At 32.8% G+C, this 13,195-nt stretch overlaps 1 protein-coding gene across 1 annotated transcript; it reads right to left on the reverse strand.

Annotated features, from left to right (window-relative positions):
- Positions 1–1,129: 1,129 nt before the first annotated feature.
- LOC132731641 (uncharacterized) lies at positions 1,130–12,295 on the reverse strand. Its single transcript, XM_060717858.1, has 5 exons — positions 12,128–12,295; positions 8,839–8,981; positions 7,932–8,065; positions 6,034–6,100; positions 1,130–5,223 (listed from the first exon to the last, which is right to left on the reverse strand). Exons 1-5 carry the CDS (start codon positions 12,199–12,201, stop codon positions 5,093–5,095), a joined length of 549 nt encoding a protein of 182 aa, XP_060573841.1. The 5' UTR covers positions 12,202–12,295; the 3' UTR covers positions 1,130–5,092.
- Positions 12,296–13,195: the final 900 nt, after the last annotated feature.

The following is a 13,195-nucleotide window of genomic DNA, read 5'->3' on the forward strand; positions in this document are numbered from 1 at the left end:
ACATGCATAATATTATCTTGTTAAGTAATTATGACATTATTCTACAATTTCACCATCTTACGCTCCACAAATAAGCTAACATTAAATTTCTCATCTATTACAAAATACAAGGGAAATTAATCTAAAATACAAGTTTCGATCCTGGGTTGCGTTTCACAGAAAGTCCTTAGTTTGAAGTCAGTTTAAGACCATATTTGAGACAATTTTGCGTTTTAAACAAATGGACACCTGACTTATTTCCATCAAATGCCGAATAGCATTGCACTTGAACATTTACATATTGTGGATTGAAGCACGTGCTGTAGTAGTAAGTAATTTTTCTTGAGAGAGCAAATTTAATAAAAGTTGGTTTTTTTTACTTATGATGATAACATTTATTTAAACGGACCTAATTATATAGTCCTAGGACTATTTACTAAACGCAGATTTACTGATCGCGGACACTTACCTAGCTAGATGAGATATGTGTGTGAGTAATTCGGAATAGTAGCAAACCTTTTTTGACATGGATTAAGAAGCTGTTTACGGAACCGGTACCGACATTCTTATAGGCGATAAAAAGTTTTTAGTAATTGATATTATATTGACGAAACTACGATAATTATAAATGCCCTTTAACTTAAAAACTATACAAGTAGATTTAACAATTGGCTTCAGGTGAGGTATTAAAGAGTCTTTTCTAAATATTCAGTGCTGAGTACTGAACACCTCTTAAATCGGCTATGGGGTGGGGGATTCGTGAGAGATGTTTATTTTACACACATCATATAGAATGCAATAATAGAAGTGCGGTCTTTACACACATACAGAATAATGTTCGGTTCCCTAGATCTCATTCCGACCATAGCTTTCTTAATCCCCCACATCCCTAACAATCTTAAGGGTGGGGGATAACTAGAGTTACAATTTAACACTTATCACGCGTACACAGGAGGGGTAGACCAAAACGTAATATAGATGTGTTCAACAATAAAGTCAGTGGTTCTACTCAGGTGCCCGTTCGTGCCTGAAATAAGCACGGAAGGGCACCTGAGGTCTTCCTCCACCAGTAAAGCTGGAACGTCGCGATATGACCTATACTGTGTCGATGTGACGTAAAAGTCAAAACAAACAAACAAAAACAATAAAGTCAAGTTTATAAAAGAATATTTTATTCAGAAATCTACAAGGAATTTTATCTTAGGCAAATGTTAGAACGTGACGGCCAGGCCAGCTGGTCCAAACATAACAAAACTATATTACAATGTTTAACAGTAAAACAAATGCTATAAAATACTACAAATAAAACTGTTATTAACAAAAACTGAAATAATTTATAAAACTTTCTGGAATTAATTAAATAATAGAATTTGTAACATAAGGATTTATACAAGACAAAAAGGTTAAAGTATAATAAGACTTTTGGAATTAATTAAATCATAAAAGTTGCAGCATGTAAATTTGACAAAAAGGTAAAAAAAACGATCACAAAGTCTTTTGGTAAAGCATATTAGTCTGTTGGCAAACGGTACCTTAGATAAACATAACAATTAGTTCCTTATCAAAAAAAATAAATATTGTTTTAATTATCTAAACATGATAAGCTTTATTTTAATCATAAATAAATATAGCTAACCGTATTTTTTCTAAACATATTAGCATGTTGACAAATGGTTCACTGGCTGTGAAAGACATTTCAACGTTTTTTTTATGTTTTCCTTTCAGTGTACTTAGTACCCTAAAATATTTTTTGAATAGTTACCCTTAACACTTTTGAAAAAGGCTTCCTTTACATGTTGGTGTTTGAACTTTGAATAAGATAATTATGATGTTTTAGTCTACATAAAACCACACACATTTCTGTATATTAAGTTATTAACCAGGACAAGTACAATCATAAGACAAGCAAAAACAAAAAATAATAAATATCAAAAACACAGATTAAGTAATAAATGCATTTTTGGACGGATTTAATAAAATCACACAAGTATATAATTATTAAATTGCATATAAATTACATGAGGTCATAACCATAATAGCTTTTTTCTTTTTAAAGATAATCACAGATTCTTTCTTATATACATGTAAATCAGGGTGTTTCAAATAGAATGATCTTGAAACAGACTATGTAAACCCTTCTTGCTACAATTAAACATGTTTTGGGATAAATATTTCAGAAAATAATGTTTTTTTAAACCTATATTTGTTGAAAAACATAGATTGCTTGTTCAGAATATTTGCCGATAAACGGTGCCATTTTGAAAATGCACCAAATTAACCATTCTATTTGAAAGACCCTGTATAAATAAAAATGTTAGTCTTCCTATACAACAATGAAACTAAAGTTTATATTTTAATTAATTCAATAACATATCTATAGAGTTTACTATATAAGTTTTTTTAAATTTTTTTATTGGTTTATCTATGGTAAAAATAAACAAGAGCTGATGGAAGCTCAACGTGCTCCACTAATCTCAGTGCTTGATAGTAAATCAAGAGCCTGGATAATGTAAAATTTTCTATGTTCCAAAAAGGGTCATAACTCTGTTGAAACCCATGTTAATGTCATAGGCCTTAGACAATGACCTATTATACTTTCACACAAGTAATCCATCCCTAATTCCATCATAGTCTTTATAATTTTCTTGCAAAAGAAGTTGCATAGAAAGTTATAAAATTTGTTAATAAAGAAACATAGAAACTCCAAAGCTAAAGAATTCATTTACAACTATGGAAAGAAAAAAGTATAAATCTTATGCTTATGAAAATGCATATGGTTAACTATTTTTCTGAGAAATATTTAATCATTTTTAAGTATATCATGTGTAGTAGCAAAATACTGTAATATACAAGTAACAAAATTAAAATCATGTTTTTTCTGTCAATTTACTTTTGTTCTAGTAACAATCCTAATATATGTAATGAGGGTATTCAAGTTTTTTCTATAAATACAAGTTTACTTTCAACAACTGATATGAAATATGATAATTTTCATATCACATGATGAAAATAAATTCTGCATTTATAGAAAAAAAAACTTTTCTGTTTATAATATGCCTTTTCTTTTTTCTGACCTTACAATTTGGAAGATTTCACCTTTCATTTTGTGTATTGGCTGCATTAAGAAGAAAGTAGTCTAACAAAATATGAATGAAAATATGGAAAATATTTCTCTGCAGTTAAAATATTGTGAAAATATGGAAAATGAAAATACTAGTATGTATTTTATTTCATTCATATTTCTCAATAGAGTTGTACAATATTTTATTTATAAGTATATAATAAACAAAAATATCTGTGGTGTGATATTTGGCAAGAAAATTTAATCAAAATAAATGCAGGCATTTTTTATATGTTCCATAGCAACAAAAAAAAACCTTTTTTTATTTCGGTAGGTTAAGCAATGACACCAGTTGTAACTGAAATTTAAAATCTTTACTGTGTATAAAGCTATACCTGATGAAAAATTCTACAAAAAAATTTGAAAATAAGAAAATTATGTTGTTTTCATATCCTAAGTTACCGGAGTAGTTTCTTGAAAGATTTGTAACATGTGTATATAGATTACTTAACATAAATATTTTCATAAACAGAATAAAATGTTCCAGAACAAAATATTTCACAGCTATTTCTGAAATATTTGCAATGATTGCACACATAAATGTACCACTCACTTTCAATAATTTCAGTAATTAAGTATTTTCTTATCATTTTATCACAAAATAAACAATAATTTTAAATTCATAGACAGCAAAAATATAGCTTTATACACTTAAAAGTACTTTGCTTTGATTTATATCAAGATACTAAAAACATGAATTTCACCAATACCATTATCATCAAAGTTTCTTTATATCATTCAGGCTATAAATCAAATATTGATTCAAAGTAATATAGGAAGACTTATGGTATTAATGTAATAAATTTGGGGAAAAAAGTGCTATACAATGAGTGTAAAATATATAATGAATGATTTGAGAAATCTCACTGATATACTATTCAATACATTATTAGACAGCAAGACTTCATTCAACAATAACCTAAATTGATAATAACCCTTGCTGGTATGAAAAAGGAAAACTTTATGATATGGTTTAAATATAACAAAAAATGGTGTAAAAATAAGTAATAACTTGCGTAATATAAACAAATAATCAATGGGAACATAAATTCCTTTTTCTTGGCTCCAAGATTCAATCCATGTAAAGAAATTTGAGCATTGTTAGTTATATTTTATAAATATAAATTGTTCTGAAATAAAATATCAACTTTGACATACAGGAAAAATAAAATCTTGAAACAAGTTCTAATAGAAAAACAAGTAAATAATAAAAGATCTCATAGTGTGACCTAAATGTCAAATCAGCATGTGACTTTATGTAATGGCATATGCAAAATGAAAGAATACACTTACACATACTAATAAACAATAAAATGTTATGTTATTATAAATATTAGTATAAATATTTTGACAAAAGTAAAAAGTATTATTTTGGTTATTTGCTGATTGTATATTTTTATCAAAGTATGTAAAAAGTACAGTGAACCTTAGTTTCCTTGAGTACCGAAGTCCTGTGCAAATTTGTTTGAGAGATTGGTCATTCAAGGCAACCAAAGATGAAGTATTATCATAAAAGATCAGATCGTACACAATTTTACGCTCAATATAACAAATAATCTACAAAATTTGAGCGATTGTAGTTCAAGCAATTTAAGTTTAACTGTAGTAAAAGAACCAAAAATAGAATCTTTATGACAAAAGAATTTAAAAAATAATTTTTTCTTTTTGATGAGTCACTAGACAAAGATATGTTAAGTTTTGATTTCAGTCACAGTTGGCAAACCTTCAAGATCGACAATGATATGAGCCGCATCACAACAAAACCAACATAATGGGTTTGCGACCAGCATGGATACAAACCAGCCTGTGCATCCACTTTCAATCTGATCAGAATCCATGATGTTTGCTTACCAACCCTATTACAAGTAGAGAAACTGATAGCAAACAGCATGGATCCTGATCAGACTGCGCAGGCTGGTCTGGATCCATGCTGGTCTCAAACGCACTTATGTTGGTTTTGTCATGGCGTGGCTTATATGTTGTGTAGGTAATTTATATGTGCCAGAGACACGTGCAGCATTTAGTTGGCTCGTAGCAGACTCCTGTACGACTGTATGGATCCATCACTAGGTTCCTCTTTACTTTGTTCACAACCCAGAATGGGAACATCAGTCCAAGGAACACTGAAATATTTAAATATCAACATGAACCTTTTACAAATTATTTCAAAGTCTGAACTCACATGATCAAGTATATATTATAATTTACTTAAATTCTAATTAAAAACAAAAGCACTGAGCACTGCATATGATGTTGATGCTTGTGTGTTATGGGACATGACTTTCAATAACCAATTTTGAAAAAAATACTTTGTAAGTTAAAAAGGGGCATAACTCTAAAATAGCTTTCAGAATTATGTCCCTTTGTCTAACAAAAGCACTTTGTCATAATAAGTAAGTATTCCAAGTATTGTGTTGGTAACTTTTAAAATGATTGAATAATGGGCTACATTTAAGTTTAAGCATGACAACAAAAATTATGACAACAATAATGATGCACCTATTATAATATGTAGACTTTTTCTTCGATACAGACAAGCTATTACCAGTAACAGATCTAGTTATCATGCTTGAAGTACAACATTTCTAGATAAATATCTTCAAATTTAAAAACATCAATGGTTAAGTAGAACCAAAGCCAATAAGCAAAGGTTACAAAATAAATGCATATAGCAAACTAATATTTATACACTGTCATATAACTGCATAATTTATTATCATGATGTGCACTGTTTGCTAGTCAGTCAGTACATATTACATGTATTTTGAAATTGTCCCTGAATAAATTAATTCATTTTGTCTTGATTAAAGATAGACAAGATATTTAGCATAGCAAGGACTTAAACTCCCTACAAACATACTTAGAAGATAGAATATTGTTACAGAAATTTAAGAGTTGACAATATAATAATACCTCCATTAATATAAACTTACCCAGAGATACAACTGAAAACATGGAGCTGGCTAGAGACAGGGTATATAACTCTGGTGTTGACACCGACTGTAAACAAATTAACAACATATCATAAATATTCATATCTTATACTAGTTGAATAATGAAATTTATTATTGAAATAAAATTATTTATATTTAAATGTTTAAAACCATAAAACATGTATGTAATAAATTATTGTTCCTTACCTGTTCTTAATTTATTTTTGTTTTGTTTTATTTTCAATCACGCCAACACTTTAAATGTCATACAGCACTTATTTCAGCCTTACTGGTGGAGAAAGACCTCAGTAGAACCACCAACCTTCTGTAAGCCAGCATATGCTAGCTTCTCCATATGAACCAATCAAAGGTCCCTTACGGGATTCAAACCCATAGCTGTGGTAATAGAGGGGCAAGTGATTTCAAGTGGGCGATCTTAACCAGTGAACCACTGGGCCAACACAAAATATACCCTATAACAGACTATGTCAATCTTTGACCTCTAAGTGTGACATTGGAGGAAGGGACCCATGTTTTGACCCATTATTGTGATTATTTGTGCAAAGTATTTTTAAAATCCCAGGTTATGGACTGGACACAAAATATACCCTATAACAGACTATGTTAATCTTTGACCTCTACGTCTGACCTTGACCTTGGAGGTTACGGGACACATTTGTTACGTATCACATATCATCTTATCATTGTGACTATTTGTGTCAAGTATTTTCAAAATCCCTTGATCTATGAAGAAGTTATAGACGGGAGACAAAATAAACCATATAACAGACTCTGTTAACCTTTGACCTCTAAGTGTGACCTTGGAGGTAGGGGTGCAGGTGTTGTACCTGACATATTGTCTTATTATTGTGACTATTTGTGCCTAGTTATTTCAAAGTCCTGAAGAAGTTCTAGATCAGACACAAAATATACCCTAAAACAGACTATGTTAACTTTTGACCTCTATGTGTGACCTTGAACTTGGAGGTAGGGATGCAGGTGTTGCACATGACACATTGTCTCATTATAGTGACTTATTTTCGTGGCGAGTATTTACAAAATCCTTTGATCTATGAAAAAGTTATGGACCAGACACAAAATATACCCTGTAATAGACTATGTTAATCTTTGACCTCCAAGTGTGACCTTGATCTTGGAGGTAGGTGACCGGTTGTTGCGCATGACACATTGTCTCATTATTGTGAACAATTGTGGCAAGTATTTACACAATCCCTTCAAATATAAGAAAGTTAAAGACCGGACACGACATAAACCCTTAAAAAGACAATGTTGACCTTGAATGAGCAAGTGCGACCTTGACCCTGAAGACACATCCTTTTATTATAACAAACATTTGTGCCAAGTTATTTCAGATTCCTTTGATAAATGACAAAGTTATGGACCGGACACAAAAGTGTGACGGACCGACGGACGTACTCACAAAATGGTACTTCTGTGACTTTTCCTTTGATCTTTTTGGCCATTTTTAGTCACACAAGGCTTCAAAAAAGACACACAAGTAAAAACGGAATGAATAGGATCAGAGAGAATTTACTGTTACCCATTATTCAAGTACCTATGGGTTCGTACGGACAGACGGACGGACAGAGCCTATTACTATATCCCCCTTTTTTCTTTGAAAAGGCGGGGGACAATAAAAGTAAAATATACAGCATTAGGAAAATTTAACAGTTATTATTAACACACATTCAAAGAGTAAAAATACTTGCTTTTGCAAAATACTGCAAAGAAGAAGGCAAAAATGGTAAAAATATTACTAGATAATAATTCATCAATACTGTATGTTTTATTATAAGAGGAATAGTGTAGTGTTCTTCACAATACAACAAAACAAACAACCAACATGATATAGAAATATAAAATACAGCGATACTTACACAGTCTTCCTTGGCCTCAAATGTGTACGCAGTCTGCATCAGTCCAACAATCAAGCTAGCCACACCAAACACATGGAATCCTATCTTCAACTCCCGTGGTACAGGGATTAAAATGCAGAATAGCAGAGAAAATGCTGCAGCGAAAGAGATAAAAGTTGTATAACAATTTACAGCACTGTTATGAAAATTTGTTTCACTTGTTTGTCTCTACACAGAATACATGTGAATTAAAAGTATAATAATAAATATATCTAATACTGGTTATAGGTTAAACATCCGCTTTTTCAAAAGAATTAAACCTTGTTATTTTCACCTGATAAAATTTTAATGAAGCAAATTGTAAAGATAGCTATTACACTCAAGGACCTACTTGTACCTGTAATTATGCATTAAGTTGTGTCTATACATGCAGATACATAACATATTGATAGCTACGTAATAGGGTGTGTGTGTGTTTCAAATTTTAAACAACAAATGACCGCACATTGTCATTAAAATCTATGTTTTCGGCCAATACTTTGTAATATGCAAAAACAACATTACTTCATTCACATCTAAAGGGGAGGGGACTATAGCCTTAAATCTGAGAATAAAATCACAAAACCCAGACAATATGCACCAGGGCACTATGTGAAAATAGCTCTGCAATAGAGGTTATCCCCTCGAAATATTGGAGGTTGATAAATTTCTTGAAATAGATAATTATTTATTAATTGTTTCCAGGGTGATTTCTGACATGTAAGATAATTTGTGTATATAAGAAATTGTTGCTATTCTGTTTGATAGCCATCCTGTTGTTGGACAACATATACCATATCACCAAGTCTTTTTTCTGGTTAAAGAATGTAATGAAAAATACATTACACATAAATGTAACTTTTCAAATTACCACATAAAAAGTAGTTACCTATTGTAAAGAATGAGAGCACAATGGAAGCAATAGCCATATCAAGCAGCGGTTGTACACAGACTCTAGAGGATCTCTCCAGGGTCACTACATACAGCTGTGGTACAGGTAACAATAGAGCAAATGTTATCAATAACATGCACCTGAAACAGTTATCATAAAAAAAACAACATTTCAGTTCAATTAATATTAAAATCAATTCTGTCTAGCAATTAACACTGAATGTTGCTATGCATTCCTAGGTCTTGACATATTTTTTTTAATAATAGGATTGGCGTAACTTCAATACAATTTATACTCATATACTGACAACATTTTTTATGAAAATCATACTGTACTGTAATCATATCAATCAATTTTTAATAATGACATAAAATGATTTCAATTCTAATTCTGAGATTACAGCTTCCATGGTAGACTAAATATTTTGACATGCCAATATGCAAAATATCTTGATACGCTCAGATACAATTAGTTTAACTACATCCCTATAGATGATCTATATAATATCAGTTTGTAAAATCAGTTGGTCTTCACTCTTGCAGTCGAAATGTTGAGACTACATCCCTGGAACTGGAAGAGGATTAGTAAATAACGATGCGTTGTGTTGTAAATTGTTTTGATACATAATGGACAAATATTTTATTAGGTTTGAAAAGAATCTGAAAAGCGGAAATCAAGAATACAGAAAGACAAAGAATATGACCGTAAACGCATTCATTTGTTTAAAGATAGCTGGTTAACCAATTTTACTTTGCTCCAAAAAGTCTATAATTCGGACAAGCTTTATAATGAAATGTTTGCGGAATGTTACCGCGAGCTCGGCTCTTTATGTAGGTACATCATTAATAAGACAGGACAATCTTACATAACATCAAATGTCATTCAAATGTGTTATGTGTGTTCAAATACGAGTTTTAGCAAAGCCCCAGTAAATAAGGACCGATTGGTTAAATAAGGCCAATGTTGTAATAAAAAAATTACTGTTTATTTCATATTTGGGCAGGTGAACTACAGCTGTGGACAAGTAGAAATATCAGTCCAACTTGCCCGTGGGCAAGTGGGAAAAAATCCAAAATTCCACATCCCTGTTTATCTAACGTGTCTATGTGAATCTTGTGAACCTGTGACTTGGTCATATGCATTACAATCATCACTTTTAATACAATATGTACTGTGCATGTCATCAAACTATGCCTTAATTTACCATCTTATTGTAAATCGACCGGAAGACATCCTCTCCAGCACCAGTCACATCAGGCGTCCCGCAAGGCACAGTCCTAGGGCCTCTCTTGTTTCTAGTCTACAGTAATGACTTGCCGGGCAGGGTCTCCTCCACAGCACGCCTCTTCACAGATGACTGCCTACTATATAGGACCATCAGCTCTGATGAAGACAGCATTGCACTACAACAGGATCTTGACCGCCTACAAGAGTGGGAGCAAGACTGGTTGATGATGTTTAATCCCGACAAGTGTGAGATGATTCGCATTACCAACAAGCGGAAAGTGATAACTTGGTCCTATGCCATCCATGGCCAAACACTCAAGCAGACGAACAAGGCAAAGTATCTGGGTGTCACACTTGACAATACGCTTTCCTGGAACAGCCATATTGACGCTACTGCAAAGAAGGCGAACACCACCACTGCCTTTCTACGCAGAAACTTATCACACTGTCCACAGAACATCAAGGCGACATGTTACAAAACACTGGTTTGACCTCAGCTCGAGTATGCTTCGTCAGTATGGGACCCACACACCAAGGCCAACATCAGTAAGCTCGAGAACTGCCAACGAAGAGCAGCCAGGTTCTGCACAGGTGATTATCGTTACACCAGCAGCGTTACTGCAATGAGGGAAGCTCTAAGCTGGGACACTCTAGAAGCCCGTCGTCAGCAAACCAAAGCAGTGATGATGTACAGAGTCATTAACAGCCAGTGGTGGGTATCCGAGCCCATCACATACTGATCCCTGCTGGAGTACACACCCGAGGCCATGCCAACAGGTACCTACAAACCTTCACCAGTGTCAACTCATACAAGTATTCGTTCTTTCCTTCTGGGATCCGACTTTGGAACAGCCTACCAGAAGTCGTGATGACAGCCCGTCCCTAGAGGTCTTCAAGACGAGGATGGGTGCGCTGCATGAGTAACTCTGGAGCATGGTGTTTTTAACCTGTTTTTAGCTGCACTTGATGTTCCCTTCACTCATGTAAATAGTCACAATTGTGCGACGATGCTCCAGAGGGGCCCAGCACATTACCCGGAAGAAGAAGAAGAAAGTTCTTCTTAACCTTGATACTTTTATTTCATGCTTAAAGCTGCCACTAGTTTTATATGTTTTTACAGAGCAACAGATAAGATGCGTATTTGCGTATTTACGCAATTAATTTTAGAAAATACGCAATTGATTTTTTAAGAATGCGTATCAAAACCCATTTAAAAAAATAAAATACGCAATTGTCTTAAAAACCCGTGCGTATTGTCATTTTCATCACCGCAAAATTAATCTGTCGTACGCTCGTTGTTTTGGACAAATTATATCGATATGCATGCTATCCGAATATTCCCGAATCAATGCTAACTAATCAACGGTCTCCGGTCTTCGACGGTCCCCGGTCTCCAATGACCGACTAAGCCATATCAATAAAGCATGAGACCGTCGCTTTGTCTACTCAGGTCGACTGTCTTTACAGACCTGCAGAGACCGTTGATTTTACGGAGACCGTCAATAAGTAGGTCCCAGCTGTATCAATAGACGCTTTGAAAGCAATTTCGCGTCGTGCAAAAGGGAAAATGATTCGTAAATAATCAAAAATCAGTCAGAAAACGAATTTGTTAAAAATATTATGAAATATAACATGAGCATTTTATATAAAAAATAAAACAATTGTGAAAAGTTCTAGTAAACTGTTAATCCTATTTTCTTTTTTTTGATATTGAAACCATAAAATTCATATCTTCATAATTGAATACCCAATTGATCTTGAAATCATAGGGTATCGAGTTTTGGAATACCCAATTAAATGGAGCCAATACCCAATTCCAAAGGAAATGATGGAGTAATACCCAATTCACTTTTAAAGCTTATCTGTTGCTCTGGTTTTTACTTTCAGATCTGTTATATGTGAGTAAATATGTTTTATGCCTTTGTTATTGTCGGTAAATAGCTTATTAGCTAATGTTTCTTGTAATATGTAAACCGACTTAAAATAAAGTTTCTTGTATCTTGTATCAGGCAGGTGGCATGTCGAATTCTATTCAACATTTTAAAAATAATTGTCTTACATTTTCCAACGATTTCCCTGTGGGAACCAACGGACACCATGATAGGTAACATGTGCGTAGAAATACTGCCACATAATTGCCGACTGTGGAAACACAACAAGAATTTCTGATTATTTAAAATTATTGACAACAGTATTTGTTTGCAAATGGCTAACCGGAAGTTAATAACTAAGGGAAATAACTCGCCGCGGATTGTTTAAACTATCCGGCTACTTCAAACACACAATCGCAACTACTCGGCCCTTTCCGTCAGTCTTCGGTAAATATTGTAGATAATGGCCGAGGCAGTTCCGAATGTTCAAACACACCCGTGCAAGGACATTCATTTTTGACTGATTTTATTTGATTTCATTCGTGACTTTCATGGAATAAGCGAGTGAAATATTTACTTACTGATTTTAAACGTCAAAAGATTTCTAAAAAAAAAAAATAGAAATAGAAAAAAATGAATAAAAAATAATTTAATTTAATTCGAACAGCTAGATCTAAGAATAATATAACCAGTGAAGAATCTTTATAATGCAGCAAACTTATTTTATTAGAAAATAAAAACTTAAATAATTGGCAGCAACCGTGTATATTATTAGTTATAAAAAAAGATTTTTGACAGGTTATATGGCCCTATATAAATGGTTGTTTGGAAATACAACCCGAGCCGCTAGGCGAGGGTTATATTGCAAACAACCATTTATATACGGAATATTTATACGGAATATTTATAACGAATTTATAATACAGCAAAGCATCATTTTAGTGCGAGAAGTGAGATTTCTTCATAAATCGACAGCAGCCATGTATATTAATTTAGTTATAAAGATTTTTGACAGGTTACATATGGCCCTATATAAACGGTTGTTTGTAAATATAACCCGAGCCGCTAGTCGAGAGTTATATTACAAACAACCATTTATATATGGCCATATAACCTCTCAGAAATATTTATAACGAATTTATAATACAGCAAGTATCATTTTTAGAGGAATAAAGCGAGATTTCTTTATAAATCTACAGCAGCCGTGTATATACATGTAAAACTATATAAACGTCACGATTATCCAATGAAAAGCG

The sequence above is a fragment of the Ruditapes philippinarum genome, unplaced genomic scaffold (assembly GCF_026571515.1).
Source record: "Ruditapes philippinarum isolate M1 unplaced genomic scaffold, ASM2657151v2 ctg833_1_1_1_1, whole genome shotgun sequence".
NCBI lineage: Eukaryota > Metazoa > Mollusca > Bivalvia > Venerida > Veneridae > Ruditapes > Ruditapes philippinarum.